Source organism: Mesoplodon densirostris, chromosome 7, assembly GCF_025265405.1.
Source record: "Mesoplodon densirostris isolate mMesDen1 chromosome 7, mMesDen1 primary haplotype, whole genome shotgun sequence".
Classification (NCBI taxonomy): Eukaryota; Metazoa; Chordata; class Mammalia; order Artiodactyla; family Ziphiidae; genus Mesoplodon; species Mesoplodon densirostris.
This window is the reverse complement of record NC_082667.1, coordinates 120,535,041-120,547,478: the sequence shown is the minus strand read 5'-3', so window position 1 is coordinate 120,547,478 and position 12,438 is coordinate 120,535,041. Positions and strand designations below refer to the sequence as shown.

At 39.1% G+C, this 12,438-nt stretch overlaps 1 protein-coding gene across 4 annotated transcripts in view; it reads left to right on the top strand.

The window, feature by feature from the left end:
- The window catches only part of ARHGAP32 (Rho GTPase activating protein 32), a 267,544-nt gene that overhangs the window by 239,892 nt on the left and 15,214 nt on the right, over positions 1 to 12,438 (top strand). For all 4 annotated transcript variants that reach the window (XM_060103222.1, XM_060103220.1, XM_060103221.1 and 1 more), the window contains 6 exons: positions 934 to 1,078; positions 1,529 to 1,611; positions 8,097 to 8,204; positions 9,110 to 9,255; positions 9,863 to 10,058; positions 11,628 to 11,773. In XM_060103222.1, coding sequence (XP_059959205.1) covers positions 934 to 1,078; positions 1,529 to 1,611; positions 8,097 to 8,204; positions 9,110 to 9,255; positions 9,863 to 10,058; positions 11,628 to 11,773 — 824 coding nt within the window. The remainder of the gene's footprint in view (positions 1 to 933; positions 1,079 to 1,528; positions 1,612 to 8,096; positions 8,205 to 9,109; positions 9,256 to 9,862; positions 10,059 to 11,627; positions 11,774 to 12,438) is intronic.

The following is a 12,438-nucleotide window of genomic DNA, read 5'->3' as shown; positions in this document are numbered from 1 at the left end:
CCTGCCTCTCCTGACCTCCCCTCCCTCAGGGGTGCTAATCCTGTCTGGCCTCTACTTCTACTCCCCCCCCCCCAGTCCCCTTGGGTCCTACTCGTTCACTTGGGGGTTCCTCCTGTCTCCTTGGGGTCAGAGCCCCCCACCAGCAGCCGGCAGGTGCCCTAGTTGTGGGGAGATGCTAACTCTGTGTCTTCCCACACCGCCATCTTGACTCCACCTCCTCAACTTGATTCTCGTACTGAAAAAGGTTTCAGTCTTTAGTTTCGGACGCAGCAAATCTCATATTCAGATTGTCCGCATACATTAATCCTCTAGGTTCATAAGTGGTCTCATGTCTGTAGATTAATATTAGTTAACCTCCTCAGAGTGTGCTTAATCTGCCTTAGTGTTCTGAGCACAATTTTTATTTCACTCACTTTAATGCTGCAGATTTTGCTTTCTTTTAAAATTTGGTGTTGGTTGGGAATTGCTTTATGTTGTTCTGGCTTCCTTATCCCTCTTCCATAAAGCATTCCTGAACTGTACTTCTTGTACCTGAGGAATTTCTGCACATAGTCATACATGGACCAGCTGCCATTCAACTCTAGTTTTCAGAATTGCTAAAACATTGGGTATTTAAACCATTAGGAATTAGAAGTCCTGTTTTCAGATCTCTGTGGTAAGAGCTGCTCTTTCACACACATTTCAGAGATTTCTGTCCATTTTAATATTAAAGCTTTTCCCTTAATTTCCATTTAGAAAAACACTTGTTTCATGATCAGACGTTTGATTACTACTGAAGTCCAAATATAACTTCTATGAAATATAGTCATTTGAAGAAAATATTAACTCACTGAGGTAGAGGTTAATACTTTGGACCTTTGCTTTCTGTTTTAAAGTCATATTTGCTTTTCTTTCAAAAAAATAATTTTGTTGTCTCTTCATCTGTCTTTTTAGCCATGAATTTGACTCTGAACATGTTCCCGACCTGACAAAAGAACCCTATGTTCAAGACATCCATTCCGTGGGCTCCCTGTGTAAGCTGTATTTCCGAGAGCTCCCAAACCCTTTGCTTACCTACCAGCTGTACGAGAAGTTTTCTGTGAGTACAAGTCACTTTTAGGTCAAGTTCTGTTTGGAGTTTTGCTGTGGTTTTGTTCAAAACGTGTGAAGATTGGTTTGGACATATGGGATAGTTGTATAAGGAAGAGGGGTCCTTTAACGAAAATAAGAACACTGTACTGCTAGCTGGTCCACGGTCTTCACTGTTTTCACATTTTCACTCTTTCGGTTTCTGACTTTGAGCCACTAATCTTATAACCCTCGATACTGGTTATCATAAAGTTTTAAAAATATTATCTTTTAATAGATTTCAGTGTCCATATAGTGTGGAAACAAAGTTTACTTCCTTGAACACTACATTGTTTTTCCTCATAGTTCAGCATCAAAGAGTAAAGTCAGTTAATCTCAAAGTGAAACTGAATTGTAAATGAAGAACTTTCAGTTTTACCAACAAAGCCTAATAGTTTATTTTGCATTATGGTTGTTCTAGGATGCTGTTTCAGCAGCAACAGATGAAGAAAGGCTGATGAAAATTCATGATGTCATCCAGCAGCTCCCCCCTCCACACTACAGGTAAACCACATGTAAAATACCAGCCAAAAGTAGAAGTCAGTTGTGTAAAAGTGGGTTCTGGGGTTTCTGTTTAAATTTACTTGGGGTTCTAACTATTGAAACTTCCATTTTTCCATACATTTGTATTTATTTGTCTTTGTATTCTCAGGGTCTGGCATAGTGCTTGGCATCCAGTAGGCACTTAACAAATGTTGTATGAATGAATGAACAAATGGATGGTTGACTGGGCCTGTTTGTTCATTTGTTTTTTGAGATACTGAGAAATTGCTGAAGGTAGTGGGTGTATGACCACAGGTGTGAATACTTAGTGAATTGCTTTGCTTAAATCCAAAATAAATCCAAAATATTGACATAGTGCTGGGTGCCTGTTTACTTGTTTACCCAGAAGATGACCCTTAAGGAATCTTCACTGTTTTAAATTCCTTTTTTCTTTTTGCTGTTTTGTATGGGTGAATTCCACTGGTTTGTCTTCTAGCTCACTGATCCATCCTTCTGCTTCATCCAGTCTGCTCTTGAATCCCTCTAGTATATTTTTTAGTTAGATTATTTTATTTTTCAGCTCTGTAACTTCTGTTTGGAACTTTCTTGTATTTTTCTCTTTGTTGAAGATCTCTCTGTTCATCCATTCTTTTCTCAAGTTTAATGAACATCTTTATGACCATTACTTTGAACTCTTTATCTCTGTTTCACTAGCGTCTTTTTCTGAAGTTTTGTCTTACTCTTTTATTTGGAATATAATCCTTTTTCCCTTCGTTTTGCCTGACCCTCTGCGTTTGTTTCTACGTATTAGTTGAAACAGCTGTCTCCTCCAGTTTTGAAGGAGTGGCTGCTGAGAGATTGGGCGGGGGGTCTGTTGTCTCTGCAGTGCCCTGGGGGTGATAGCCTGACAACATCTGTCTGTCCGATTGTTTCAGTGCTCTGGGCCTCAGAAACGCAAGCCCCCCAGTCTCCAGTACTAGGCATTCAGGGGGTTGCCCACACCTTCCAGATCTGGCAGAGGTGCGGTCAGAGCTCAGGAAGGAGGGAGCTCCCTGTTTGTCATATCCCTCCCACTTGGGGGCCACCTGCCACGGGTGGGGGTAACTGACACGACTGCATCTTTCCCCGCTGCTCCATCCCAGTGGGGCTTTCCCACCCCGCTTTTTTGTCCTTTCTGTAGAAGAGCTGCTCTGCCAGCCTTTAGGTCTTTTGTGGAGAGAGTCATCCTGTGAGTATCTAGGTACAGCTTTGGTGTGTCCGCGTGAGGAGGTAAGCTCAGGATCTTCCTACACCACCATTTTGAACCCTCTCTTTTGTTGCTGCTTTTTAAAACCCAATTTAATTTGTATGTTAGCTTCAACTCTCAGAAATACTTCTGCTGTTTCTGAGAAGACAGAATAAAATGGAGGATGACTGCCATTTAGTGAGAGAAAGAAAATGGCATAAATTATGGATTGATTTTAGTGTACAAAGAAGCAAAAAGATAAAATTTTAAAATTTCAGTTATTGACAAGAAATTGAATTCAGTAGATTTTTTTAAATTCACAAATTAAGTAATTTAGTGCTGATCTTTTCGAAATGACATTGTTCATATATATTTTTTTTAAATTGGCACTAAATTTGGCACTAAATCAACACGAAAATTTTCAATCAACATTAAAAATCAACACCTTTTTTAGTCAACTCTGTAGCTGTAAATGCCTGGCAGTCGAGTCGGGAGGTAACTCAGCATTGGCTTGTCCTGTTACTGTGGCCTGTCTTAGGAGGAATGTGAGAACTTTGAGGGGCTCTTAAGGACCCACTGAAGAGTGAAAAAAAAACCTCTAAAGAACTTTTGTGAAGCAAGCTCAAGAAATTTAGGTGTTTAGCCCTGAAAAAGAAGGTTGAGAAGACAAATCTGATCAACACACAGTTATTAAAAAATATTTTTAAGGGGGACTAGGACTTTCTTTAACTTCCAGAAAAAGAAACCTAGTGCAATACAGAGAATATTGGCTTTGGTAGATAGACCCAAGTTTGAATTTCCAGCTTCATCACTTACTAGCTGTGTGGCCTCTCCAAACATCAATCTCCATATATGTGAAAATACTAACAATACTAACAATACCTTCTGAAGAGGATGCCTTTTAATGTAATGAGATCAAATGTGTGAATGAGTCTGGCCTTTAATATTTTTTTTAGTATAAAGCGTAGCAAGACAGATGATTAGATTTTTTTTTTTTTTTTCTTTTTGCGGTATGCGGGCCTCTCACTGTTGTGGCCTCTCCCGTTGCGGAGCACAGGCTCCGGATGCGCAGGCCCAGCGGCCATGGCTCACGGGCCCAGCCGCTCCGCGGCATATGGGATCCTCCCAGATCGGGGCACGAACCCGTATCCCCTGCATCGGCAGGCGGACTCTCAACCACTGCGCCACCAGGGAGGCCCAGATGATTAGATTTAAGCCGAGGCTTCTTTATAGTTTTACATAAGGTACTATGTGAATATCTTTTCTCTCTAAATTAAAATGGTCAATATAACTTATGTACATAGTTTTAAAAAGTCAAACGCTTATGCAAAGCTGGCGGCAAAAAACCAGCCTGGGGCTTTCCTGATGGCGCAGTGGTTAAGAATCCACCTGCCAATGCAGGGGACACGGGTTCAAGCCCTGGTCCAGGAAGATCCCACATGCCACGGAGCAACTAAGCCCATGCACCACAACTACTGAGCCTGCACTCTAGAGCCCGCGAGCTACAACTACTGAGCCCTCACGCCACAACTACTGAAGCCTGCACATGTAGAGCCCGTGTTCCACAACAAGAGAAGCCACTGCAATGAGGAGCCTGCTGACTGTGACAAAGAGTAGCTCCCGCTCACAACTAGAGAAAGCCCACGCACAGCAATGAAGACCCAATGCAGCCAAAAATAAATAAAATAAATAAATTTTTTTAAAAAACCCAGCAGTCTCCTCTCCCCGTTCTAATTTCTCTTACCCAGCAGTTATTATTCTCAACTCTTACTTCTAGAGTTTACTCCCCTGTTTCTAAATAGCACGCTTATGTTTTTATTTCCTGATTTTTCATTTTTAGGTATAATTATTTGCCTTCATTTTGTGGTAAATGAGGGTGTGGCTGTAACTCCCCTCCCCCAGTAGCACACAAACACATGGCCCCTTCTCTCCTCTTCCTAGCCTGGTTGTATCAGCATTTGGTGTGCAGCCAGAGTTCATGTTCTACGTTGTTGTAACTACTTAACTGTTATTCACAGCTGCATCTACTAGTAGACTAGGATTTTATTTCCCTTTTGGGATAACTGTGTGTTTTCTTGGAGTGATGGCCTGTTTTTGGTTTGCTGAGTATCTGTTTATTGCTCGTCTGTCCCCTGTCTCTCTCACAGAACTGTGGGTGTTCTCTTAGTTGTATTTAAACATATCAAGCAACCTTTTAAAAGAAGTTTTTCCCCATGAAAACACCCCTCCTGGTGCCTTCCGTCCCACTGCTCTGTCCAGGTTGATTGCTCTCTGGATCTCCACGCAGCTCCAGCCCTTCACCTTCCTCCTGGAAATTCCCTCCATCACTTTCTTCACGAGTTAGATCCCTTCTCTTCTGGATCTCTGGCTGTCACCTTCCATGTTTTACTCCCTGCTTTCCTAGTGTACATCTTCAGTAGCTCTGTGAGAAGAGGTGTATGGGAGGTAAATGTTTTGAGACTTTGATATGAAAATGCTCGTATTCTCCTCGAATATTTGACTGATAGTTGGCTATAGAATTTTAGTCTGTAAATAGTATTTTCCCATAATTTTGATGGTATTACACTATTGGCATCTAAGCAAAAATGCTGCAGCAAAGTCTGATACTAGAGTGCTACTTTTTTTTTTTTTTTTTTTTGCGGTATGCGGGCCTCTCACTGTTGTGGCCTCCCCCGTTGCGGAGCACAGGCTCCGGACGCGCAGGCTCCGGACGCGCAGGCTCAGCGGCCATGGCTCACGGGCCCAGCTGCTCCGCGGCATATGGGATCCTCCCAGACCGGGGCACGAACCCGTATCCCCTGCATCGGCAGGCGGACTCTCAACCACTTGCGCCACCAGGGAGGCCCAAGAGTGCTACTTTTTTATATGATCTATTTTGTATTGTGTATATCCTTTCTGGATGTTTTTAAATTTAGAACATAGCCAGTGGTCTGTTTCCTTAGTGATTCATCTTGGAGTGGGTTCTTTTTCATTCTTTGCTCTGGGCACTCACTGGGCTTTTTTGGAAACTTCTGAGAAATTTTCTTGTATTATTTCCTTGATGGTTCTCGTTGCAATGTAAACCTCATCCCTTTTCTTTATTCTCTTTCTGGAATTGTTTTAACTCTTGAACTAACTCTTTTAGTTTCTCACCTTCTCTTTGTCAGTTTCCACATATGGGTTTCCTCCAGTCCATCTCATGATTAAAAACAAAAATTACTTCTGAGAACTAACTGCCTGCCTTCCCTTCCTCCCTCTCTTTCTTGTTTCTCTGAATGTTTCTCCTTTACAGTATCCTATTCTATTCTTATTTCATGGATATATCTCTTCTCTCTGTGAGAATATTATTGGTAATTACAGGTTTTGTTTTGTTTTAAATTGTTCTCCGCTCATCATGGTACTTGTTTCTTCCTCATTTGGCGGCTAATCTTTATCAAGACTTTGCAGAGCATTCCACTGAGGTTTCATAGAAATCTTCTTAAAATTTTGTTTTATAAATGTTGATGGCATTTAACTTAACTATGAATTAAAATAACCTTGCATAAATAGTCATAGAAATACTTAACATTGGCTTTAGGTAAGCTTATAATTCAAATGATATTAGTCGAAGTATTCAGTATGTTAGCCAAAGAAACTTATTGTGCCTTGGACATTAATCATCAGTACGTTTTACAGAAGGAGTTGAGAGTGTTATTGGTTAATCTTGTGGGTGAATTAAGAGAACATCAGTAAGAAGAGTAGGAAGAAACCCTATCATGTATCATACAGAGAGAGAGTATATATGTGTGTATATATAGAGAGAAAGAGTATGTATGTATATATATCATATGTATATATACATGTGTATATTATATACATATATATTTCTCATATAGTGAAGTACAAATGTCTTCTATATATTTTATATTTTACACAAATAATCTCCCACCATTTGTTTTATTTATATTCCTTATATATTTATCCCCTGCAGTGTAGTACATTTATATCACCTATTATATATAATTTCTATGTATTATAGAAATTATAGTGTAGGGCTTCTGGAGCCAATGGCCTGTGTTAGCTGTCTGACCTTGTGACCTTGGGCAAGTTCCTTTGCCTCTGGGCTCAGTTTCATTGTTTGTAAGAGAGAGATAATAGTACTTTTCTCATAGGATTGTTACGAATATTAAAAGGAAAACACTCAGAACAAGGCCTGTTAAATAATTACTGTTTATATGAGTTAATAACCATTATTATTATCATTGTTATTGTCTGCTGTGTATCTAAGTTTTTACTTTGCTGTGTATTTTATCTCTACAGACACACATACACAGAAACATAAATGTGTGTGTGAATATATATATATATATAAATATGCTCACACACATACATATATATTTCCTACTATATTGATACATATAACTTTTTTACTATATTATGCTTATCTACTCTACTATTATTTATATTTATTCTACCAAAGTATATATTCTTCTTTATTATATAGATATTTCTTAATAATATATAGGTATTTCCCCAGGTATTTAATAGTTTTATAAGCTGATAGGTAATGCCTCTCTGTTTATCTGACTTGACTTACATTTAAGCTGATCATGCTTTATTTCCCAAAATACTCTGCCCTATTGTTTAATCTCTCTATATATAAAAAATTATTTAAATAAATCACACTTAGAATGTATAAGATAAACCAGGATATTAGGATTTGAAGTAGGCTTTCTATTCCAAGAGCATGTTCAAATTGTTCAAATATTTTCCCTCTTGGTACCTACTGGAATTTTTCTTTTAACTCTTTTTAGGCTTGTGAAATGTTTTCTTTTACAGAAGAAAAGTTTAAATTTTTTCCTGTTAGCATGTCTGCTGCAAGTAGAATAGCATAACTTCTTGATAGTATTTGTCTAGAAACTAAATTTTGTGGAGGATTCACTTCACTGGTGTCCCTGAAACTAAATTTCTAACAGGCAGGAGCAAATATTCCTAAAGATTTCTTTAAAACTAAGACTGTTTCGTTTTCTGAGCCAGTTCTGTCAGAAACTTTCATTTCTTACTGCATCTGCCTTAGACTTTTTTTCTTAGTATTCTGTAGATGTAATTATCATATATAAAATGTAGAATCCATAATATTCTGACAGTTCTGTAGTAGTAATAATATTCAAATCTAATAGGCAGCAAAAAAATTTGCTGGGGTTTGTATGGTTTCTTTTTCCATTTTGCCATTGAAAACTTACAAGTTAATTAGTGGAGCTTTTATGCTCTATACTGATACGTGGTGTTTCTTTTTGTTAATATGCTGTATTTCATTTTCCAGAACGCTGGAGTTCCTAATGAGACACTTGTCTCTTCTAGCTGACTATTGTTCCATCACAAATATGCATGCAAAAAACCTAGCAATTGTTTGGGCTCCAAACCTGCTAAGGTAAGTTGCATTTGACTTATGACTTGAAGTAGAAGCAGAGTGACTTTAAATAAAAGTAATTCATCAGTGTTCCTTAAGAATAATTTTTAAAAATTAATTAATTAATTTTATTTATTTTTGGCTGCGTTGGGTCTTTGTTGCTGTGCACGGGCTTTCTCTAGTTGTGGCCAGCGGGGGGCTACTCTTGGTTGTGGTGCGCAGGCTTCTCATTGCGGTGGCTTCTCTTGTTGTGGAGCACGGGCGCTAGGCGTGTGGGCTTCTGTAGTTGTGGTATGTGGGCTCAGTAGTTGTGGCTTGAGGGCTCTAGAGTGCAGGCTCAGTAGTTGTGGCACATGGGCTTTGTTGCTCCGCGGCATGTGGAATCTTCTTGGACCAGCGCTTGAACCCATGTCCCCTTCATTGCCAGGCGGATTCTTAACCACTGCGCCACCAAGGAAGCCCAAGGGGATATATATACATATATATATATATATATATATATTTTTTTTTTTTTTTTTTTTTTTTTTTTGTGGCACGCGGGCCTCTCACTGTTGGCAGCCTCTCCCGTTGCGGAGCACAGGCTCCGGATGTGCAGGCTCAGCGGCCCTGGCTCACGGGCCCAGCCGCTCCGCGGCATGTGGGATCTTCCTGGACCAGGGCACGAACCCGTGTCCCCTGCATTGGCAGGCGGACTCTCAACCACTGCGCCACCAGGGAAGCCCCCAAGGATAATTTTTAAAAGTCAAACTAATATGTTGTTTTTATGAGCATCTTCCTAAAACAGGCAATCGGGGTTTAGCCAAGGCACTGTAAAAGTATGCTTTCTCCCTCTGGTTTGTCTGTGATTTACACATAAAGCAAAAAATAATGCTCTTTAAGACTGCTATTTTGGGGACCCTGTGATGGTAATGTTGTTTACCCCACAGATCAAAACAGATAGAATCTGCCTGCTTCAGTGGGACAGCGGCTTTCATGGAAGTGAGAATTCAGTCTGTGGTTGTTGAGTTCATCCTCAATCATGTTGACGTCCTTTTCGGTGGGAAGATCAGCGCGGTCCTTCAGGAAGGGGCAGGTACGGCTCTGACAGGCGTCGTTCACGGCCAGGAACGTGTATTAAAGCCTCTGCAGATTGGGACACTGCAGTTCTGATCTCAGTGTAGTAAATCTGTCTTAGTAGAAAGCAGCTAATTTATATCTGTTCCCCAAAATGCACAATATAACAGTTATTTCATATGTTTTTAGTGACTGCTAAGTATTAGACCTATCATGATCGAAGTTCAGGGCCCATAAAAAATGTACCATGTCACCTATTATTGATGTATATAAAGGTGTAATATAGAGCAGCAGAAGTAAAATTCCTTCCAAAACTAAAAATACATGAATGATACTAGGCCTTGCCTAGAATCTTTTAAGAAAAGAAAATAGTTAAATTACTTAAGGCATTTTGTATTTATATCTATCACTGTTAATAACCTGGTATGTCATCTTCTCCTCACTTAGTGTAAGGCTGTATTACTTTTACCATTTAAAAAACTTACTGAAGAAAATATAAAACAACACAGAAAGGGAGATAGATAGACAGATAAGCAGACTGTTATATACACCCACAGATATTTATATTTTTTCCCCCCGTGTCATGAAGTTTTACTCTCTTCATTGCTTTTTTTGTCTTTCCAAAGCTTCTCTATCAAGACCCAAGTCCCTGCTGGTTTCATCTCCATCCACCAAACTGCTGACACTGGAGGAGGCCCAGGCACGAACACAGGCTCAGGTCAATTCTCCAATTGTGACTGAAAACAAATATATCGAAGTAGGAGAAGGACCTGCTGCACTTCAGGGAAAATTTCACACCATAATTGAGTTCCCACCTGAAAGGTAAAACTCATTTAGTCCTCCTCAAAAATGTGCGTTTCATGGCTATTTGTTATTTTCTTTTCTTTTACTTTTGCATTTTAGTATTACTATATTGATTCTGTGCCAGTCCCAGAAAAACCTGTTCCTTCGACTCTGGATGTTACTTCATAGGGACTGATGTGAATGATTCTCGAAAAGCATTACAACATCATGTCATTGTTGGAAAGGAGAGGAAAGTCTGCTGTACAGGGAATATTGTTAGGAAAAATGATACATTTCCTCCATGTAGGGTGTCATTTTCTCTCTGAAATATGTTGTTGAGAAATTTGTTTAGAAATAAACGTTGCGACAGCTTATTCAAAAAACAGTGAATGGGTAATGGCGTGACATGGGTTCCCACTGAGTTCAGAGTAGACCAGTGCTCCTCACAGCGCATCTCCCGACCGGCGGATCATTCTCGGCCAGCCCCAACCCCAGACCCACTGCACCAGAACTCTGGGCTGGGGTCCTGCAGTCAGTCTTTTATCAGACCTTCCAGGTGGTTCTGATGTGTGACAAAGTTTGAGAACCGCTGCTGTTTACTCTCTCAGTGTCCTTTCCAGCTCCTATTCTCTGTTTCTCTAAAGAAATGATAATAACACGGTTTTTATATCTTCTTTACTAAGTTACTATGGGAAGACTAATGTATGTGAGTTAATTTTGACCTCGGGTTACTGCTTTGGCTATTACATAGGAATGTGAGAACTTCAACTCCGTGGATTTGGATAGTACTAATGAAAGTTGAGAATTTATTTCCGCATGTTAGTATACTTCTCTAAATTCCTTTCATTTCCCTTGATTAAAATGTCCTGACCCTAGTAAGTTAGAACATCTTTGTCATTCTAAGTTTATCTTCAGTTTCTTGAATTTACATGATACCTCTGTAGTTTTCTCAAAAACCTCTTTATAGAATAGTAATCAAGAGTGTCGACGTTGGGATACAGATAGACCTGGGTTCCAACTCTGACTGCATTATTTACTAGTTTTACAACATTAAGGAAGTCACTTCAACTTCTTAGTGTCATAATTTCCTCAGTTGTAAAATGAGAATAATAATACCTACCTCATATGGTTTTATATAACTTAAATGAGATACTACATAAACAGTTAGCATAGTGCCTGGCATTCAATATATGTTAGTTATTTTTCTTAATACTTTTCTTCTTTTTTGGCTTAATTCTCTTTCCTCACACCTAAAATCATTTTCTTCAACTCTATTTTATTTTTGGAGTTTTAATATTTTCTATTCCCAAATATGTCTTATTCTCACTTGTTTCATGGATTGTGAGGTTAGATCCAAATATGAAAATCTGTATAAAAGTTATCTTTGTGAAACTAGTTACTGCTATTAAAATCCATACACTTAATTTTCATTTCCTGCTTTAGCCACACAGCTCAGCCGCACCAAGTGGAGTGAGCTCTGTGGAAGGTGGAGGTTTACCGTGTCAGCTGGGCCTCTCCAGGCTGCTTGGTTCTTTCCATCATTTATTCATTGTCCATACATAAAGGTAGCCCCTTGGGTATCTTTATACAGATTATTTTCTCTCATAGGAGGAGGCCTCAAAATAAAATGAAAAAGTCTCCTGTGGGCAGCTGGCGTTCCTTTTTCAACCTGGGGAAATCATCATCTGTTTCTAAACGAAAGTTGCAGCGTAATGAGAGTGAGCCTTCAGAGATGAAAGCCATGGCTCTGAAAGGTCAGTGCGTCATCACACCTTCCCTCCTCTCTGCGCTGCGGGAGCAGTTTGCCTGCAGGGCCACGCTTCCCAGCCTGTCATGCGGCTCTTCTCTAACTCAGACACAAACTCACCACATTGTTATAACAGGCTTCAACAGGATACGTCCTAGTTGTGTTGTTGCACGTGAATTGTCTTCTTTTACCAGTGCTTTAACCCCAAATACATATTATATATAAGTGCGTAGAAGTTCCCAATTCCTTTGGAAACTATATAGATTATATATAGTGTAAATGTGTTTAAAAATTCACAATATATTTGTAATGTAGTTTGTATATTGTTGGTAATAAAAAATAACCGCTGTGGTATTTAAACTTACTAGTGTACATATTTATAGATTTAAAAAATGACGAAGTCATATTTCAACATGCCTCTAAGAGTTTATAAGTCTTATAACCAAAGAAGGTATCTTTTTACCAGATGATTCCTTGATGAGAGTATCTTATTGGATAGATAAATCTATTACTGTGTTGTTGAAAGTACTGCTCTTTTAAAAATCATTTAAATCTACTGATATTAACAGGTTCTGAATCTAGGAAGGAAAGTAGTGCTTACTTCTTGGGTAATGTTAGAAATACAACATTCAGTTCATTTAATTCATCATTCATTCAGTTTGCAGTCATGTA